Source organism: Ciconia boyciana, chromosome 2 (genome assembly GCF_034638445.1).
Source record: "Ciconia boyciana chromosome 2, ASM3463844v1, whole genome shotgun sequence".
Lineage (NCBI taxonomy): Eukaryota > Metazoa > Chordata > Aves > Ciconiiformes > Ciconiidae > Ciconia > Ciconia boyciana.
Genome location: NC_132935.1, coordinates 26,441,918 through 26,463,784, shown reverse-complemented (window position 1 = coordinate 26,463,784; position 21,867 = coordinate 26,441,918). Strand labels below are relative to the sequence as shown.

The 21,867-nt window shown below is 46.9% G+C and overlaps 1 protein-coding gene across 1 annotated transcript in view; it reads left to right on the top strand.

Annotated features, from left to right (window-relative positions):
- Positions 1-426: 426 nt before the first annotated feature.
- The window catches only part of LOC140647506 (neural-cadherin-like), a 59,919-nt gene continuing 38,478 nt past the window's right edge, over positions 427-21,867 (top strand). Inside the window, exons 1-5 of the mRNA XM_072852182.1 lie at positions 427-1,503; positions 18,199-18,393; positions 18,856-19,081; positions 20,401-20,605; positions 21,011-21,122. Of these exons, the coding sequence (XP_072708283.1) occupies positions 465-1,503; positions 18,199-18,393; positions 18,856-19,081; positions 20,401-20,605; positions 21,011-21,122 (1,777 nt within the window). The 5' untranslated portion in view covers positions 427-464. The remainder of the gene's footprint in view (positions 1,504-18,198; positions 18,394-18,855; positions 19,082-20,400; positions 20,606-21,010; positions 21,123-21,867) is intronic.

Sequence of the window (21,867 nt, the reverse complement as noted above, 5' to 3'; positions counted from 1 at the left end):
GCCAAGGCCCTCTCTCCTTTCTGCAATAGGGTCTTGTCCTCTGTTTCTTTCACTGGTTGCTCTTTGAGCTTGGCTGGAGTTTTTCATGTACGCACAGGAAGGCAGGGGGTTGCCCGTTTTCCCCGAAGTCAGCGCCGGGAAGCGCTGCCGCTCCTTCTGTGTCCGCCTCTTGCGGCGGGGCAGGAGGGAGCTCCTAGACGCGTTACACGCAAGCGGCAGAGGAGCCGGGAAGCAAGCTCTGGCACCGGGGATCCTCCGGGCATTGCTGTACGCTTTGACACGGAGGGGGCTCCGCCTCCACCCACGGGCGGCGGGCTCGCCCCGTCCCCGCCCACGGCTCTGAGTGGCCGCGGCGGCGGGGGCGGGCCGGGTCTCCACGTGGCGTGGGTGTGCGCGGCGGGAGCGCGGCGCAGTGCCGCTCCCGGGGGTCCTCCGCTCCGCTCCGCTCCGCTCCCCTCGGCGGGATGGGCCGGGCGCGACGGAGCGGCTGCGGGCGGCTCCCGGCCCTGCTGCTGCTGCTGCTGCTGCAGCAGCTCTGCGGGGCGGCGGGGCTGGGGCGCGGCGGCGCTGCCCGCCTGCTCCGCTTCTCCGGGCAGGTGCCCGAGAACAGCCCGGCCGGGACGCGGGTGCGGGGCTTGCGGGTGCCGCTGCGGAGGCTGCTGGGCCCCGGGGAGCCGGCCGGGGAGTGGGCGCTGGAGGGCGACGGCGCCTCCCGCTTCTCCCTCCAGCGGCCGGGCGGCGGGCGGGAGCTGCTGCTGCTCCGCACGGCCGAGCGCCTGGACCGGGAGGCGCAGCCCGAGTACGGGCTCCGGCTGCGGCGGCGGCGGGCGGGGCGGTCCCCCCGGGAGGCGCTGCTGCGGGTCCGCGTCCTGGACCGCAACGACCACCGGCCGCGCCTGCCGCCGGCGCGGCCGCTGCAGGTGGACGAGCTGGCCCCCCTGGGCACGGAGGTGGCCCGGCTCCGCGCCTCGGACGGCGACGAGGGCGCCAACGCGCGTCTCACCTACCGGCCCTGGCCGCCGGGCGCCGGCAGCCGCCTGCTCTTCGTGGTGCCGCGCAGCGGGCAGGTGCTGACCGTGGGCTCGCTGCTGGGGCTGCGCCGGCTCCGCCTCTGCGTCGCGGCTCACGACCACGGCCGGCCGCGGCCGCTGCGCAGCCCCGCGCGGTGCCTGCGCCTGGCCGTGCGCGCCCGGCGGGCGGAGGCGGCGGCCGGCGGCGGGAGGCGGCGGCGGGCGCGCTCGCTGCCGCCACCCGAGCGGCCGCCGGGGCCCGGCGCCCGGCGCTACACGGCCCGCCTGCCGCCCGGGGCGCGGGTGGGCGACACCGTCTTCACCGTCCCGCGGAGCCGCGACCGGGCGGCGGGCGGCTGGTTCGAGCTGGCGTCTCCCGGCGCCACCCCCGTGGGGGTCGACAGGGCGTCGGGGCGGCTCTACCTCCGGCGGGAGCTGCGAGCCGGCGGCCGGGCGGAGGTGCTGGTCAAGGTGCACCGCGGCGGCGGACGAGGTAGGGGCCGGGCCGGGCCGGGCGGCGGGGATGGGGCGCGTCCCCCCGCGGCGCTGCCCCGGGTGGGCCGCGGAATGGCCGGGGGGGGATGGAGGGTCGCCCCGCGGGAGGGGGGACGCGGAGCGGGCACGGCCGTGCCGGGCACTTCTCGCTCGAGGAGATGCGGCCGCGCTGCTGCCGCCCTCCGTGGGGTGTGGGGAGCCGCGGGCGGCTGTGGGAGCTGCCCCCAGGCTGGGTGTGGTGATGCGGGGATGCTCCTCTCTGGCAGCGCCTGCACAGCTCTCGCCTCCGGTCTTTGAAGGAACAGACGACAACCTGGGTGATGGTGTTCTGGTCATGTTGTCTCGTAAGGAATTCCTGTCACAGCAGGTTCCTTTTGAGGGACCAGAGGGGTCCGCTCACGGGTTAACAAGCAGTCGAAGCTTGTTAAAAAAGGGGGCACGCCACAGCAGACAGCTTGTCTTATAGCGGGGGAGGTCATAGAATCATAGGGCAACTGGAGAACCTCTTCAGTTCACTGCCGTCCTCCGTGAGCCGGGAGGGGAGAGGTGGCGTTGCGCTGGGGGTGCGTGCTTACAGACCTACAGCTGCAGCCCGCTGCGCTTGGAGATCCTCTGCGACTGTTCGCTGAACCCCGCTGAAGTGATGCTGGACGTCAGCTACAGCAATGGCAGAGCAGTGCGTGGGAAGGGAGGGAAGCTGTTGCGCAACACACGTCAGTGGGCTTAGGACAAGCGAAAACAAAAAAAAACCCTCCAGAATCTGGAATCGTAGGAGTCGGTGTAGAGAACAAAGTGGAGATATCATTATACCACTGTGTAAATCCTCGATGCGTCAACAGTTGTGTACTGCATGTGCTTCTCCTAATAACAGCAAAGAGAATGGCTAGACTTGTTAAACTTCTTAAACCATGTTAAGCTTGAGGTACGTTATGGTTACTAAAGCCATCCTTTCCATCTTATTCAGAGTAAGTTTGATAGTGTGTTTGTAGCTCAGGTCTCTGGTAACGTTACTGGTTATCATTTGCTTGTATTTTGATGGGGTTTTTTGTTTCTTAGATGTTTACAACTTTATCGCAGGGGGAATATTTACAGTTTTCTGTAAGTGGTTTTTACAGCCTAATGCTTAGGAAATGCGAAACATGGAGCTGGGAGCAAAACAAAAGTGTTGGAACGCGCTGGGGGCTGTGATCTCCTTTCCCATCCTGCACCGTGTGCAGTCTAAGAATCCCAGAGCTGCCTGAGAGACTTATTCTTGCAGGAATGGGCTGTGTTTTGCAAGTGAGAAACATTTAACATAATAAAACTGCTGCACAGTATTTCTAGGTACCAACTTTAAACAAATCACGTGATATTGAAAGCAGAACTTCTCATTCAAGCTAAAGATGGAGCTGGAAAGGTGACGTGTTGCTTGACTGTCTTGCTTATTTATAATGAAAGCAAACAACGTTGTGAGCAGTGTTGTACAAACAATTAATCATGTTGTCCTCTCCAATCTGGTGCTGTACAACATGTTTTCACCACTGTCTATGCACTGATAATGTATTGACAAGAGATGAGCCTCAGGGACAAAGGAATTCGATGATCAAGTGGGACAAGGTCATTTAGATACTCCTTTAAGCCACTTTTAAAATCAAAACCAAGTCATAACTTTGTACAGTAACAAACTTGGGATCTTTTTCTGGCTGGTTATTTTACAGGAAGATGATGAAACACTGGGAGGCTTTGAGCATTCATTTTTTATCTGAAGAAACCTGGTGAACTGTCTAAAGCCAAACAGAATTAACTTTGGTTTGCTCCTCATTTCTCCTCATGCCTTTTACTAAATATAATTAACAGCAGGTCACATAGTAATCAATATTATGGAACATGTGCCAAGCTTTTTATCCTCTCATTAACTGAAAAACAAAACTATTGGACCCTTATTAATTGCCATCTCTTATGTAAAAGTCGTGAACGGACTAAGGTGTTTCACAGGTGCTGCTTCTCCAGTGAAGCGTGTGTCTTGCAGTTTTGTTTTTTTCAAGAAGAGCAAAGCTTTTTTGTCACTTAAAAAAAAAAATAAAAAAAGGAGGTCAGATAGTAACTTAGAGCATTGTTTCTTGCAACTGTAGTCCTAGGAAGACAAGGTATTCATGTACATGGTTGAAATACTGAAATAAACTGAGCGTAGAGTACGATAACTTTCTGAATCCTACCTGTTGCTCAGTTGTACTCATAGCAGTGATGTGTATGGGGCTGCCGTCTGTTCTCTGGGGACACCGTAGCTGGCACCGTGAAAATACAGTTCTCCCATTGAATATACACTTGGTACGTGGACTGTGCATCGCAGAGAGGTTTGCACAACTTTGGTGAATTGTCTTATTTACCTACACAAAGCAGTTAGCATCTTCTTTAGGAATCTGGCAGGTTGCCTCCATCTCTCAAAGCCTTGCTGTTCTGGGCTCTGCATGAGCGTAGTTGTGGGATTGGGACCTGGAGTTCAGACAAGACTTACACAAAGCCTTACACAGGCTACTAACCCGCCCTTTCCTCATCCACATTTTCTTCTGGGACATTTAACGTCCTGGCAACACTGACTGCGCCATCAGAAGGCAGAGGAACAGCGCGTAGCCTGAGCATGGAAAGGCTGGGGGTGGTGGGGAAGGGTTGAAAGGGCTGTAGCTCCCTTTCCCTTCCAAGTCTGCCTCTGTTCGTGCATACCTGCTGTCGTGGTTTAACCCGGCAGGCAGCTAAACACCACACAGCCATTCGCTCACTCCTCCCTGCAGTGGGATGGGGGAGAGAATCGGTGGGAAAAAAAAAGTAAGATTCATGGGTTGTGGTAAAGACAGTTTAGTAGGACAGAAAAGGAAGGGGAAATAATAATAATAATGATAAAAGAATATACAAAATCAGTGATGCACAATGCAGTTGCTCACCGCCTGCTGAGCGATGCCCAGCCAGTCCCTGAGCAGTGGCCCCCTGGCCAGCTTTCCCCTAGTTTCTATACTGAGCATGACGCCATATGGTATGGAATAGCCCTTTGGCCAGTTGGGGTCAGCTGTCCTGGCTGTGCCCCCTCCCAGCTTCTTGTACATGTCCAGCCTTCTCAGTCAGTAGAGCATGAGAAGCTGAAAAGTCCTGGACTGGTGTAAGCACTACTTAGCCACAACTAAAACATCGGTGTGTTATCAACATTATTCTCATACTAAATCCAAACCACAGCACTATACCAGCTACTGGGAAGAAAATTAACTCTATCCCAGCTGAAACCAGGACACACCAGCTGTCCACACCAGCAAGCACCTGCATAGGTTCTCGTGCTTGTTACTGACTTACACAGGGTGGGACATGTGCAGCTACACAACTGTTTCCTCTTTCTCCACCGATGGCCATCCTTTCTGTAGCTGGGGGTATGTACTGGTACACCCTGTGTAGAAGCTTTATGTTTAGGACTTTGTCTATCATGTTTCAAAAAATGAAGGAACACAATTTCTTACCCTGTGCTTTGACTCTAGCAGACTTTCAGCTCTGTTTTGTTTTTTTAATCTTAAGAGCCTACCACGAAGGGCTTATAGAGCACACACTGCATTGGCTTGGAATAGGGAGATCCACTGGGTGATTTCCACGCTCCTGCACACACCGATACCGCAGATACAGCCCACATGCTATCAAACTGAAAACACCTGTGGTAAGATGTCCCTCCATAATCTATAAAGGTTATTTTTCTTTAACAACAAGGGAGACTCAGAAGTCCAGCAAGACAAATCTCTTCCCCCTCCAGCATGTCTGCAGTGCTCTGAAGAGTAAGCTTGAGGCTAGCAACCCTTTAAATCTGGGATGCCTCAAGACATTGAAGTGAGGTAAACACCAGGAGTTAGTTTATGACTGAAATGAATAAAACAGTGGTAAGGCTGTTCAGTATTTCCATGTTTTGGAACTGAGATGGATCTCTGGTCCCCTGTTCTCATTCAGGTGGGATAACAACTATTTACTACTGTAACTGAATTCCAAGGAGATAGATCTTAAATCTGACTGAGGAGGCTGTAGCATAATGCCGTTCCTCGAGTATAGTGTCTTATGGTAGGATATGAGCACTATTGAACCCTTATGTCTCACTGGAAGCTAACTACATTTTAAAAAGGCATCTGTCAGATCTTAAAATTCCTGAAAATACAGCCTAGACTGCACATGGAAACATTACGTGGTTTGAGTCCCCTTGCACCTTCTTAAAAAACTTCCACCAGGATGCCTATTGGGAAAGGAAAGCCTTTCAATCCACATAATACAGCTTCTGTAAAAACTAACAAGTAATCCGTATATGTTCCTGGCTATGATTTCAAATCAAGATACAGCTTAGGGTTGTTTTTTTTATCGAGCCAGAAATGGCCCATTGCTTCCCGGTACCCCCTGACATTTTTAGAACAAAATAAACCTGACTCCAGAAACAGAAATCTGACCTGGGAATCATGTTTGGAGGTCATACTATATGCTGCTTTTTTTTTTTTCCCCTCCTGGTATCAGACTGATTAAAACCATCTGTGGATACCATTGCTATGCCTTCACATTCAGGTGCCGACAGAGAAAAAGCTTGCTTCACTTAAACCGTGAAACCATTTTAATGGCCAGGGATCATTAGACAAAACAGCAAGCTCCAGGATGAAGGTTATTGTGTTACCCTGCCTGCATGTATCTTTGGAAGAATCTTACTGTAAAAAAAATTGATGTAAAAATATATAATGACCCAGAGGCAATAAATAAGTGGTAAGAATGTCTGATAAAGTTGATAGCTGAGAAACCAACAAAAAGCTTAAAAACTGAAGAGGTAAGTGTAAAGTTTATGTTACAAGTGTTCTTAGTAAGGTACCTAAGAAGCTATTTAAATGATGAGAAAGCCTTTACCATAACAAGTTAAAGATAAAAGCAATAGGAGACCTTCAAAATAGAATATTCAGCCCTTTATTCTTAATGTTAATATCTTAAATCCTTTATACAGCCTATTATTTCATATTTCTGAGTTTTCATTACATTACAACAGCAGGAAAGCATTTAAAAATCTGTTTTAGACCCAGATCAAAGCTGCACCATGCCAGAAATATCCCTGCGTGCTCTCCATGTTGTCTCACGCTCAAAGAGCACTGTGCGGTGCACGGCAGGGTTTAATTTTTGTGTACAGGCAGGGCTGGCTGCCTTTTCACACCTGCGTTACACATGGGAGGCCCAAAATTCACGCATACCATGTTTGCACAAGCAGTTTGTTCATCTAAGCAACCCTAGGCAGACGTGCATGTAGCCGCCTTGTTTGGGAATACGACTCTGAAGTGGAATTGAACTCGCTCCCGTTCGTGCGTCTCCGATGGGCTTTGAAAGCAGTCCTTGCTGGAGAGCGCTGGTGGCTTCTCAGCAGGCGTTTCAGTGCAGGCCTTAGTGTTTCCTTGCTAAAGCAGTCTGACTAGTGGTATCGTGACAGTACTGGAGTTTTAGCCTGAGCAAGAGAGGTTGGCATGCTAGTGGAAACTGTCCAAAATTTGAGAGAAAGGTAAGCAGAAAGTTGACGAAAAGCCTTTAAAAGCTTGGCCTTAGGAAGTGGGCTGATGGAAAGGACTTGGGGTTCTGCGCCTGCCCTGTAACTATACGCTTTTCCCTGTCTTGCGCGTTGCTGACGGAAGGACCTAAAAGCTGCGCTTGGTGACAGCAGAGTAAGGAGCGGTTTGTGCATATGACTACGGATGCACTTGCTTTACATCAGATGGGTTGGCTGAGCTTTTGAGCGAGTAAACGAATGCTATATATATGGAGTAGACATTTGCTTCGTGAGAGAGAAGTAGCAAAGTGGCGAGGGATGTCTGTGGAAGGGGAAGAGGATCCGTTTAGAAATTTAGTATATAAGGAGAACCAGAAGGTAGGCTATCGACTGTACCTTTTCATTTCTTAGGATGCAGCACAGGAACCGGCACACGGCTCCTTTGGAGGCTGCTGCTCTGGTTAATCCAAATGCACCTCTAAATGCTGCTGTCCGCCTTGACCAAAGGTGCACGTGCTGCTGGGTTTGAGGTGCATCTCTTACAGTTGCATCCAATGGTGTTAACAAGAAATACTGCTACAACTGTTTTGGTATCTCTTTAAATAAAACACGCTATTGCTGCTCAAAAAAAATACTGGTATTTTGCTGGCGACAATAACTTTTTAAGTGTTTGGAAAGAAGTTAGTACACACAAAGTGTGGTCACAGGAACAGCTCTTATTGCATAAAGCCTCAGCAAGCATCTTTTTATTTTAAAACCATTTGAACAAACCTCAGAAAGAGACTTACTTATGTTAAAGGACAATGCTGACACAAGAACAAATGCCTGTAGCTTTTCTGCAGAGAGACTGGGACTGGAAGCGAGGTGATTCCTAACCACTGCAGCCATCGGATTCTGCCTCTCAGGAAGAGGATCTTTTATGCCCCACACGAACTACTTTAAACTTAGTAAGTGCCACTTTAATGAGGAAGAGTAGGTGCTGTGTTGTGTGGGACAACGGGAAGGCAGAGGCAGCGATTGGGAGCTTGTCCAGTATAGGCCTCTCAAAGGATGTTGGGTTTCTTTAATGATGCTGCCTGTATTAAAAATGTTTAGGAATCTTCCTAGAATTTATGACTATACGTTTTGAGCCTCTTTTTTGTTGGCAGACGAGACCTTGCAGTAATTTCACTTCAGTGACATAGGTACAGTCTTGGAGTGTGCTGTACCACACAAATGTCTATTTTGTCTGTATCTTTTCACTTGCTTTGTGAAATATTGATCAGAGGGTGGAAGATGAAGTTGTGAGGGATGGAAACAAAACCAAAGAACATGCTTCTCCTTCCTATCAACAGTAAAAGCTGAATGATCTGCAAAGAGAAGCAACTTTTAAATGCCAAGATTGCAGCTGTCTCTTACAGCACTTTCCTTCTTTAAACAAAAAGATTAAAAATTTCCCCAAATGTCCTCTGTGCTGCTGACTCCTCAGCTATTCTTACTACGTCAGCATGGTCTGACTTCCTCACCAACTGACGTGCCTGCAAATAATTATGGACTGTATAGTATTTAATAACATCTTTTAATGGTGATTAGTAGGCTGTTAACATGGCAAGCTGTAGTAAAAAGCTTGTTTTATGAAGATTCCTGTCATCTGGAAGCTTTTGAGATCCTGTAAATAATTGTACTTCCCACCTGCTCTGCGGTGCTGTGAAGGGTTCCTGATCCTCATGGTTGGGTGATAATGGACAGCTGTTGGCAGATACAGTAGATTTAGGGGTGGAGGCAAAGATGCTACATCTGTAATCACAGGTCTGACAGTGCTTCAGAGCCTTCCTCTGGACACAAACAAAAAAGGAGGATGACACCACAGTCAAGCTTTAAAGGCTAGGGCAGGATGATGTGGTAGCAGAAAAGATATGATGGATTTTGCAGTCCTGCTCCTGCATCTGCCTGAAGCTTTCCTGTGATGTACGGACATCTGCTGGTGGAGAAGTCTTTGCTGCCCAACAAATGCCGTAGGTGTCTGAGATATCCAGTGTGACGGAGGTACCTGCTGTAGCTTTGCATTCCCACAAAAAGTGAAAAATTGGCCGAAGATTTGTCTTTGCTGCCCGTGTGTGCAGTAGCACCTGCAATTGCCTTTTAGCTCTGATGGTCCCACTGGGTAAGTCTACAGGTAGTACTGAGGTAAGCAAGACCTTGCCTCCTAAACTTGGAGAGGTGGTGTGTGAGTAGAAAACATGTCCAAGTGCTGGTGTATACTAAGAAATATGTCATGAAAATAACGCAAAGTGATCTTTGCAGGCTGGTCTGTCAAGCTTGCTGGCTGTGGTTAACCAAGGAGGGAAAATGGAAACCCACTGACATAGCTTTAGATGAGGCAGTTGGTACAGTCACATTGCCCAGCTGTTCTGTGGCTGTGGACTGTTCATTCACAAGCTAATGTAGTGGTTTGTGGGCTTTCAAGGGAGTAGAGAGACCTATTTCTGTAACTGGGATGGTGAGGATATTACCCTGCCTTCAAGACATGGCCCTCTCTACTTAGTCCAACAGAGTCCAGTTGGTACGCTAGTGTGTTATAAGGGGATGTGATACCCCTGAGCATTGTATCCAAACCTTAGGAGTATTTTTGAGAAACCGAATCTGTTAATTAACAGAAACTTCACCCTCAGGAATCTCTCATCAGCGTTTGGGGTGGAGCTGACCCGTCATTTTCATGACAGCAGACTAGCTGTACTAAAACTGCCCTGTACAACTTTTCTTAAGGGGGTTGGAGAAAAGAAATTCAGAATATTAAGGCTTTAGTTCTAGGGGGGTGACCTGTGCCATGAAGGCTCTCCCCGCTGTGAGAGCTCCTCCTCGCCCCAACGCTTCTCCCAGGAGGGATGGCAGCATGTGCGGTAGCTGGGGCAGATGCTTGAGCATTGTAGGCATGGCTGAGCAGTCTGCTCGTCGAGACCAAGCAAAAGCTGCTTTCCCTTTTCCTTTCCCTCAGTGGGCACCCTTATTTGGGATCCCCATCTTCTGGCCAGCTGCTGACTTTCATAAAGCTTGTAGGAACAAACTGGCCACCAGATTCAAAAGCCACTTGGGCAGGAGAGAGAGGGCACAGCAGACAGCATGACTGTGTAAATATCACTTCTTTAGACTAAAAGGCATTTCTGAAAGTGATGATGAACTCTGGTTAAAGATTCGTTACTGCTTTAAGGCATTTTCTTGGAAGTTTAAATACTCTTAAGTAGACTATTCCTCGTTTTGGGGAAATTTCTGAAAGGCACAAAAATACACATGGAAGAGTTTTCATGAAGCGTGTCCATATGTATTTTAATTTTTTTTCAGATTCAGTACTTCAGTGTTTGTAGGATACTGCGTAGTGGATGAGGACTGGATGGCAGGTGCTCTGAGGACAGGGATGTTTTAGAGTTAGTTTATGAGATACTTAACACGGTGACACAATCTTGTCTGATCCTCAGGTAGTACTGGGGTATGTGACTGACCATAACTACAAAATAAAGACTGGAATGCTCAAAAGCAGCTTGAATTTTAAAAATACCTGTTGTTAGTGAAGGATAATGGTTAGGAACTGGGGCACCAGTGTGTCTCGCAACAATAGGGCATCCCTGTATTATCAACGCTGTTTCCAGCACAAATCCAAAACATAGCCCCATACTAGCTACTATGAAGAAAATTAACTCTATCCCAGCCAAAACCAGCACCATCTAGTTATGAAAAAGGCTGATGAACTGGCATTTATGATTTGCGAGGTGGTTTATGCGAAGCTGTCTTACAAAATCTGAGTGAGAGAAGTGAACAGAAAGAAAAAAACAAAACAAAACCAAAACCCCAAGAAAAAACAACCAAAACAAGGAGATATTTTCATCTAATATCACACCAGTATTACATGACAGTAGGGGGAATTGGTTGTCTAGAGGTTTCGAGGGGCATAAAAGCTGCTTCTCAGCGCTTCAGCCATCATGCCTGGGGTTTAAGTAACTGCACTGGGGGCTTGACCCCAGTTCTAGCCCTGGTGGCTTGCACAGATGTCAGCGATGACAGCCAGGGCTTCTTCTCCGCTCCCCCAGGAGAGCAGGAGGCCTTGTCTCCCTGTCCTCTTCGCCGGAGCTTCATCAAGAGGATGGCACTGCTAGCTAAGGGAAGGGAAGTATTCAGCATTGTCAGTGGCTTATCTTTAAGTCACTCTGTGTTGGGGAGGGGTGTGAAGTGTAGTATCCTTAGACTCTAAGGATTACAGTTTCCGATTAGTCTTGTGTTTTCTCTTGTCTTCCTGCACAAATCCCCTTTGTTTTCCTTCCTTTGATCTTTCCTGAGGCTCCTCAGACCTGTCGTATGTTTGGGAGACTGGAGCGTGAGCTGCACATTGTAACCCCTGGTGACTGCAACATTAAACATAAAAGGAAAAGAAGAACATTTCTTGTGGCAAGCAGAGAGCCTGGTCTCTGCTGTAGATCTCAGAAATAAGTGATAGTTCCCCCATCTTCACACCGAAGTGCCATGTTAACGTGGGAGCACATCACGTCGGCGGTGTTCATTGGGATGGCTGCTGCCTGCCGTCGTGTTTTGTGCAAGCTGCTGCCTGCGAAGCATTTTGCCCTGCTGCCTCCATACCTGCCCTGGCTGCAGGGGGCTCTGGAGCCTGAAGGCAACTTAAGCCTAAATAAATGAGTCCTTTTTTTTTTCTTTTTGCTTCTACTGAAACACACTGATCTTTTTATAGTCTTCAGTATATCCGATTCCATTTTAAAAAAATTATTCTAATAAGGAAAATTGCAAATTTGTAGCACAAGCATTTATAGGACTTCTAGGACAAGTTATATTTATATGTATATATATATATTTTCTATCTCAAATATAATTTTGTATGATATTTGAGGTAAAAGTTTATGAACTTATTCAGTGCATCAGGTGTTTTCTCGAAATTACATTCTTTTTAGTTTGAGGAAATACATGTCATTTGAAACTAATTTTGTGTTTCAGTCCTGAAGGTGACAAGGGTTTCTTAGCTGTGATAGTAACCATTTCTCAGGTGTGGATTTCCTGGTGAGGGTTCAATAGCAAGCCAAAGCTCCTGTTGTCTTGCCCTGCCGCTGAGGGGTAACAGTGTGGCCTGACAGCACAATGAGGGGCTGTGTAGGCATCCCGCCTTGATGTCCTATTTCAAGCTGGGTACTTCAGAAACATCTTCACATACCATGCTGTCGCTTTTACATTCAAATGATTCATTTTGCCAGAGGGGATATAAGCAAAAGATAAACTACCATTTTTAATGCACATTTTTTACTTCTTAGCTTCCCAAATTAGCCCTGTTAAACCCACATCAGTCAGCGCAGCTCTAATCCTCATCTTGGGAAAAGAAAATTACTTCTATCACATTTCCTCCTTCCGTTAAGGGAGGAAAATAAATGATTAAAGGAACACGGAATTGATACAAGCTTGCAAGAATAGCCACTTGCAGTTTAAAATCCTTTTCCAGTTCTTTCTTTGCTTTCCTGCTCTTGTCCAAGGATGACGCAGGTATATCTGCTCTGATCTGCTGAAGCATGTTTAGCCCTCAAAGACGAAAGTTAGCAGCTCTTCATTGCATGGATGGCCATGCGGTGAGTTCCCCCATCCTTGCACTTGCTACATCCTAATCCTTTTACTTAGGTTCCTCTTGGCTGGTGGTTGGTTGACATCCCTTTCATGCCATCCCTGACATGCCTTTCTTATATGTAAACAAAGGGTAGAGCTGAAGCCTTGGGGATATACTGGTACCTCAAGCAAAACCAACCCGTTAATATTCTCTTCTAGACTGATCATACAAAGACTCTTTTTCAAATGTGTGGTGCAGAGGCCAGGTGTTTTATCCTGTTGGTAGTCTTGTTTCACAGGCTGTAGAGCCTGGTTTCCTGATTATTTCCTTCCTTTCAGTGGATGATTCATATTGACAAAATGGGTGAGCCGTAACATCACTGGGTGATGTTGCATTTTGATTTAATAGGCTGCTGCGGTTGTGTCAGTGGAACAAAATAAAACACTATTGATTTCAGAGGCTTGATCTGTTAATGCCTTTGCAGTTATGACAGTTGAAAAACCAATGCATTGCTGGAAAAAAACCCCGTACTTTATCAAGACTGTTTTTGTTTCACTGACTTGTTTCAAGTCAATGCAATAATTTTCCATAGTATTTGATTGCTATGTGCCTGTAACACCTTAAAATCCTTGACTTTCTCATGCCTGGTGTCCATGCAAAGAGGAGACAGCTACCAGAACAGAAATGTTCGTATTCCTGAGTAGCAAAGGCTCAAAGTGCTGCTTCTGAACAGCTTTTTCTGAATGATAAGGCAGGATAGTGCTGTTTGACTGGCCTCCGGTTAGTCTCCAGTGCATGTTCAACACTGCTTTTTTTAGAGTTTAGGACTTGCTCCAACTTAGACCTGACCCTTATAACAACCTTTTCTTCACAGAACCATAGAATCATTTAGGCTGGAAAAGACCTTTAAGATCATCAAGTCCAACTGTTAACCTAACACTGCCAAGTCCACCACTAAACCATGTCCCTAAGCACCACATCTACACGTCTTTTAAATACCTCCAGGAACGGTGACTCCACCACTTCCCTGGGCAGCCTGGTCCAATGCTTGACAACCCTTTTGGTGAAGACATGTTTCCTAATACCCAATCTAAACCTCCCCTGGCACAACTTGAGGCCATTTCCTCTCATCTTGTCACTTGTTATTTGGGAAAAGAGACCGACAGCCACCTCACTACTTCCATTCACTCCCTGTCAGAATTAGAGCTCTGATGTCTGTACGCAGATAACCCGGGCTGTTTTGTCAGCGTGCTTGCAGGTTGCTTCAGTTTAAGTTTTGTTTACTTGCACAGAGAGAACTGCTCTGCTCCTTCAAGCCTTAAAAGCAGAAATAAATGCTGAGGGGCTGAAGGAGTGAGCCAGGTCTCAGCTGCAGAAAGACATTCCACCTGATATCTGAAGTGTATTACCACCTACTGCTGTACCACAGCCCTGCAGCTTTGGCCTCATCCTGTGTTTTTCCTTTCATGTGGCTGTTTCTAGAGTGGCGTTCACTCCTTCCCTCACTTCTTACCTTTAAGCGAACAGCAAAGAAAAACATAAGGTCCAAAGAATGTTTATGTGAGAAATTCCCTCAGGCTGCTGGGGAATGAGTGACATGTGAACATGTAAGCTTCAGAAATCAATGAGATGCAAAAGCTGAAGGGCAGGGGGATTAAAGTGTGATGGAAAGGATTTAACAGTTTTGCTGGTACTGTGCCCCTGCCTAGAGGCAGGCTTTGCTATAACAAAGTGATGGCTGGCAGATATTTGTCTAGTCAGGTCTTAAAGATCTCCTTGATGGATGATCTCTCACCTCTCCAGCTGCTATCAAGTGCTCCATTATCCTTATAATTCAAAAATTGCTGGGAGATTCCCCTTCCCCTCCCCGCCCCCCAACATCTAACACAAATCTTTTCCTTGGGAATGAGAGTTTGTTACTTTTTGTTTCCTGGGGCAGGGAACAGCTGACTGACATCATACATCAGTCCTTTGGCATCTTACAGCACTGTTAGCATGTCCCTTGCAGTCTCCTGAAAATCTCCAGGTCTTTCCACCTGTCTTGACAGGCCATGGTTTCTGGTTGTGTTCTTTGCTCTTCTCTGGACACTCGCCAGCTGGTCCACATCTTTCTTGAAATCCGGTCCCCAGAACTTTAGTCCACTGGAACAGGTTACCCAGAGAGGTTGTGGAGTCTCTCTCCTTGGAGATATTCAAAAGCCATGTGGACACGGTCCTGAGCAACCAGCTCTAGGTAGGCCTGCTCGAGCAGGGCAGTTGGACCAGATGACCTCCAGAGGTCCCTGCCAACCTCAGCCGTCCTGTGATTCTGTGATCTGAGGCTTTGCTGGTGTCACAATTCTACCAAGGTTCAGTGAGGGCTGAATATGAGCCAGCAGTGTGCCCAGGTGGCCAAGAAGGCCAATGGCATCCTGGCTTGCATCAGAAATAGCGTGGCCAGCAGGACTAGGGAAGTGATCGTGCCCCCGTACTCAGCACTGGTGAGGCCGCACCTCAAATACTGTGTTCAGGTTTGGGCCCTCCACTACAAGAGAGACATTGAGGTGCTGGAGCGTGTCCAGAGAAGGGCAACGAAGCTGGTGAAGGGTCCAGAGCACAAGTCTTGTGAGGAGTGGCTGAGGGAACTGGGGTTGTTTAGCCTGGGGAAAAGGAGGCTGAGGGGAGACCTTCTTGCTCTCTACAACTACCTGAAAGGAGGTTGTAGTGAGGTGGGTGTTGGTCTCTTCTCCCAAGTAACAAGCAATAGGACAAGAGGAAATGGCCTCAAGTTGTGCCAGGAGAGGTTTAGATTGGGTATTAGGAAAAATGTCTTCACCGAAAGGGTTGTCAAGCATTGGACCAGGCTGCCCAGGGAAGTGGTGGAGTCACTGTCCCTGGAGGTATTTAAAAGACGTGTAGATGTGGTGCTTAGGGACATGGTTTAGTGGTGGACTTGGCAGTGCTAGGTTAATGGTTGGACTTGATGATCTTAAAGGTCTTTTCCAACCTAAACGATTCTATGGTTCTACGAGTCTATTTAAATACACATTTCAGAGATGGGGGAGGTGAAGTTTTTGTAAAAGTCCAGAAAATTATCATTAATTTGAACAACACGAATATTTCCCCGACATGATGTCCTGAAGTCTGTGAAATGTATTCCCTTGTCTGTCTTTTTTAAAGCATAAAGCTCTGGTTTAGGGCTGACCTTTTGACATGGTGGTGGTTTTTACAATTCTTACAGCAGGATTAGGACTTCGTTATTGATTGATATTTAACACTTGGATCACCTACATGGGACAATATTAAGGAATAAACCGTATAATTATCATTGTTTGAAATCATTCTCTAGGTTTCACTGAATGGGAAAAATGCTCAACTAGATATTCATCCCTGCAGAAATTAGAACTGCCTGAATTAGACCAATGAATGAACAAGAATATTTTTTAATGCTGCATGCCTACAAGTTTTCATTCTGTTACTTGGTCCTAGCAAAATGACACTGTCTATAGCTGGGTTAACTAAGACGTGTGTTTCTCAGCCCTCCCTCTTGGCTATGGATAAAATACTGACTGCTACAGCTGCTCTTGTGAGCCGCTAGCTCATGCTGAGGGTTGTGTCTTGTGTGCTTGTGCTGAGGGTTGTGCAAGCAATACAGAGAAAAAAATTCTCAGAGGAGTGTGTTTAAAAAATGTTCCCATGTATGCAATGTTGGTATATTAGAAAACCAGAAACCTTGTAATCTAAGAATTTCCTCTAGTTAAAGAAACTATGTCTTAAATTGTTTTAAATACTTTAAAAAACCCACAAAACTTCAATGAAGTCTTTTCCCTCCTGGGAAGGATTACCTCTGGTAAATTTGTCCAGCACGTATTTTTACTGTGGGGTAAGGCTGCTTGTAAATACAGGTCTTGCATGTCAGCGGATGTCTCTAACTGTGGGTAGTCTTTTATTTAGTATTGGATCCCTGAGGTCTACAGTTAAAATTTGTTTGGAATCTCTAGCTTACTTCTTGCCTTTGGTGCTGCTTTTGTCCATGTGCTGCTGTCCTCTTCCATCCTATGTGAAATGTGGCCTTCCTGAAGGCAGAGATCAAGGGTTTCCTACATACACCCGGGTGGGTGTTTCTTTTGATAGTGGTGTAGCCCTTAACAGACCTGCAACCTCAGTGCTGTTTGTTCAAGTATGCGATCATATTTTATCAGGCAGACAACATGCATTTCTCATACTTTAGTACGTATGTGTTACATACATACTTTTCTACTTCCCCCCCTTTCTACATTTAGTTTCTTTTTTTTTTATTTGAACTTATTTTATATATTCAATAACATATTCATTTTGATTTGAAGTCAAATCTCAAGGCCACCTCTGGAACACAAATGTGCTTACGAAAACTTCTTCAAGAAGCTCATGTGTACCTTTAGCATCTGTTAGCAAGTTGCTGTGAGTTCAAAAGGTTTGAATTTAGGTCTCCCAAGAGGTAAAAATACTGTGATTAAATCTCTATGGGTTCTTTGCAGTAGAAGGTTCCTTCTCTTTCTTCTCTATGGACAGCCCTTCTGCACGTCAGGGGTTCACCCCTTTTCTTGGACTGGCACTAGCGGTGGCACAGCCACCCTGGGAGCAGATCTGGGATGATCCCAGGAGTTGTCCCACTGACAGTCAACCCTGCTACCTGAACGCCCTCAGACTGTGCTACCGGTCAGAGATCAGAGGGGATCTAGGCCAGACATTCCATGGTGTGGGTCCTTCTAGGCTGCTCCCAAGTCTGACAGTCCAAGGTTGGGCAGATGCAATCGTCTGCGCCCATTGTATTAGGTATCGGAGTTCACTTCTTAGCCACAAAATGATACAGGTGCAGGCAACGTATGTTCCATTTTTCTCCAGGGATTCAGGTAGAGGTGTTTGCTCCCAACCCCAGATCCTCCATGCCCAGTAGAGAGCAATTTGTGCTGTGCTTCCCCTGCCAGTACACAGGGCTTGCTCTCTCCCTGCAGGTGCTGGCTACCTGCCCCTTCACTTGCCTCTCCCTGTAGAAGCAAAGCCCAAGGCTTCGCCTTGGGGAGGTTCCATTTCAAAGCTGGTGTTGCACTCACCTAAGATGCAACCAGATGGGATGCTGGGGGCAGAAGGGGAAGGCACGTCTGCCTTTCCTTGAATATCCAGTGGTTTGAGAAAACTAAATGAATTAGTGATGGAGCAGGAAGAATTTTAGGGAGTTTTGATTGCTTACCACTTCCGCTGATTTTTAAGAGAAATATTTTAATAAGCCCTAAACCTGGTTTGGTAAAACTGGCAACATTTATGCTGAATGTGTTGAAAATAAAAAGGCCACATTTCCCCCAAGTCTGGGTAAGTACGCACTTAAAACTGTGCCATGGCAAGTGGTGTAACTGACATAGTATTTAATTTGCATATCTAACTGATTAAAAGCTATTATTGAAAGTATTTTTAATTAGTTGTTAACTGCACTTAATGCACATCGGGCTGCCAAAGTCCGTATCTGTACTGAATTTTTTGTGCATGTGATAGGATGAACGTGATGGGCAATTCAGTTTGTTTACAGATACTAATGGATAAGATCTGAAACATTCTTGACAAAAGTTTGTGAACAAGCTGTCTAGAAATCTGTGCATCTTTTGCAGATAACGACTGGTACCTCTGCCACGTGACACTCCTTGCCCCAGAAGAGGAACTTCTGTCCTGGGGCATGTACCCGTACCCCTACCTGGCACGTGTCGATCCAGACGCCCGAAAAGGCACTCTCATCTACCAGCTTGTCGCGTATTACAGTACCAATGAAAACACCAGTGCTGGAATAACTTACACACTCATTGCAGGTAGGTCTATTCTGAAAAAAATGGTAAAATTCTGTTAAGTTGCAGATTTTTTGTAACAATTTCCTATTTTATCATTTCATTGATAGATTTTTCCCTTGGGAAATCCTTAAAGATACAGCAGGTACAGCAAGTAGAAGCTGGAGGTGCTTTAAGTAAAACAGTTATGTGGATGGGAATCTTTCTTGCTGCCACTTTCTTTGCTTTACTTCTATTTTGAAATCAGTTACAGCCTTACCGTTAGCCTAAGGCTCCATTTCTCGCCTGTTCTCGTCTCTTTTACACTGCACCAGCCAACAGAGTATGGTGTGAGTGAAAGATAAGGTGCACAACTGGAGAGGGAAAAAGAAGTGCATGCAAGGACATAGGCAGATGATTTGAGGATAGCTTACCTTAAAATAGTGAAGATGCACATGTTCTTGCTGTGGGGCATTTTTCAGACCAGCTTTGTGCATATATTGATAGGTGGTGAAGAACGATTCCGAGTAGATAAGGATACTGGCATTATCATGACGACTGGCTTGCCTTTGACATGGAACAAGGAGTACATGGTTACTGTGGAAGCCACCGATGAGTACGGCAACAAAAGCCCCTACGCCTCCGTTTCCATCCTGGTGGGCTCCCGACCTCCGCAGTTCACTAACATGTCTTACAGTGTGTTTGTCCCTGAAAATACTCCAGCAGGAGAAAAGTGAGTTGTACTTTGTTAGGTGAGCTCTCTCCCTGCAGCCTGAGAGGAACTTCACAGAGCACAATAAAGTGATTTTTTTGTGTTGTTGCTTCTCAGGGCTATGCATATGTGTTTGCCTATTACTCTTTAAAAATAGCGTTGTGTTTTCTAAGAGAAATGATGCCTTTTCTGGTGTTTGAGAGTCTCCAGTGTGGCACACGGTGTAGTCTGGGATGCTGGAATTCTGCTGAAATTATTTTTTTAATGCTCTTAGGGTCTTCTTCCATTGCATTGTGAATTAAAACAGCCAAACTCCTGGCTGTGTATCTCCTGGAGCACTTGAGGTATAAATGAGTGCTTGAAAAATATTGTCTTTTAATTAACCAGAATTTGAGTTGTTTGTATCCCATTTGACTTGTATTTAATTTTTTAGAAAGGCAAGTCATTGCCAGACTCTTGAGATAACAACGCCTGTGTGAAGCACAAACAGATACAGCTAAGTCTCCAAGGGGCTGCCGTTGAGTAGCTAAGCCAAGCCACAGTGGGGAGATGCTGCCGAGCTGGCTCTGGTTTTATTGTCACTGTTCAGCGGCTTCAGAGCAGCACCGGCTTTTAAGGCACCAAGTAGCAGGTGGAGCAGTGCCATAGGGCCTTTAAGTATTAGCAAACTTCAAAATAAGCTGATGAAGTAGGAAAAACTAGTGGAGATGTGCCACTTACTCCTTAAAAGACACTAAATGAGGAGGAGGAGGGAAATTTGTCTCCTTCCCTGGACCTTTCACCAAGATGGGCTTAAAGTATATTGTCACGCTCGCCAGAGACTGCTGAGAGAGATGGAGCTTCAAAGCATAAGTCACGGCAGGGAGGCAGACATTCATTTCATGTCCTGCCAAGGTGGACAGCAGGGTCTGGAAAGGCCCTGTGCTTCGTGGGCTTCCCATCCATGTCTGAACCAGTTCCTTTTCTGAATATGCAGCTTCAAAGAAAGTCAAAAGTATAGTAGCTCAGTTATCTCTGTAACTGAAGCTAAACCAGTAACTGCTGTCAAGTATTTGGAAGGGTACAAAAGGGAAGAAAAATATGTTTTCATGTTAGTAGGGGGTTGAAATGGGTTGTTATCCCAGCCCTTCTATGTCAGGGGATCAGTTTGGTGAGAGAAGAGAGGGTAGGCGGGCTCCCTGTAGCATGGGGATTTCCAGTCTGAATACAAAGCTGAGCCCAGCCTTGACAGAGTGAACACTTCACCTTTTGTCATCCTCATCTTCCTCTTCTAGGTGCTCAGGAGACAGCTTTTGTTGTTGTTGTTTTGAAGCAAAGGGTTATTCTCTCATTCTTTACAGAGTAGCAGTTGTTGAGGCTGTTTCTTTCCAGAGCCAGCCTCTTTTGTACACTCTGCTGACGAACCCCAGCGGGCTCTTCAGGGTGAGGCAGGAGAGCGGGGAGCTCAGCCTGACCCACCCTGTGGACTACGAGAGTGAGCACCACCTCTATCACCTCTTACTGAAAGCCACGGAAGTTGAGAGCACTCTTAGCAGTGTGACTGAGGTACGTGGATCACTTCGCTTCCTACCCACTGTCTCTGCAATCTTCGTTACCTTGTTAGCGGGACCAGTTACAGACAGGGATAGCCTGGAAAACTCATGAAGATGCTTGGGAGGGAGGAGGCCTTATGGTGCAGGCAGAAGGCTGGGCTCTGATCTGGGCTCAGATCTAGGCTCTGTGAAATACCTCTCGTTATTTCTCTTTGGCTTTGCCTCCCTTCTGCTTGGAAGTGGCGGAAGTAATACTTCTATGTGTTACAGGAGTGGTGTGAGAAAAAGTTTAGCATCAGGGACATAAGGATGGGACAGCAGCAAAAGCAATGACTGCCCAGGCAGTGTCCAGAATGAGGTGCCCATTTTCCTAAGTGTAGAAACTAAAATCTCCTCTCAGCCTGTCTTTTTGTCTCAGGTCATGGTCCATATCACCGACGAAAATGACTGTTCTCCCGAGTTCCAGCACTCCATTTACAGCAGAGACAACATTCCTGAAACCATTCCTTTCGGCACATCTCTACTGCAAGGTGAGGACCATCCTGGTACCTTTTGTTTCAGCCTTGCCACGAACCTGCTAATTTGTGTTACACGTTCACGTTCGTACCGTGAGGAAGCGCTGTCTCTTCCACAGCAAGCACTGTCTTTATAAGGTGTGGATGATAGCCTTCCTGGAGAGCTGTAGGTGGCTTTAGGTATCCTGGAAGTAGAGTTGTGTCTTCAGGTGAGGACCACTGTGCTGTGTCACACAACTGTGCCCAACGAGGGATCCTGTGGTACCCCAAGAGCAGTTAAGGCAGCTGACAGGCAGTGACTTAGTGGATTGCCATAGCTTGTTTCCTTGAAATCTTGTGGCTGTCTTTTAACTCAGCTTGGTCATCTTTTTGTGTCCTGGAAGCAGCTGCAACTAGTTTTTCTCTTCTTAATGTGTTAAGAAAAAAAAAAAGAGTTTTTTAAATGGGCTGATAGTTTTATCAAATAAGTATTAATGCCGTATAATTGACGTACAAAGTGTTAAAGGAGAAACCTTTGGAAAGCCTGTGAACTTTTATATTTATGGTTGTGGCTTACCGGTCATCATTCCAAGTTTGTTGTGTTTAGCATGGCCACATATCACTTGCACATTAACCCTGAGCGCACAGACAACATTTTTAGAGACTAGGATAGTATCCTGTTGAAAGATTAGAGCTGTTGGAAATAATTTTAAGCCCCGAGTTCTAACCAAAACTTCAAGGTCACTCTTGAAATACTGTGGTTGCACAAATAAGGAGTGAA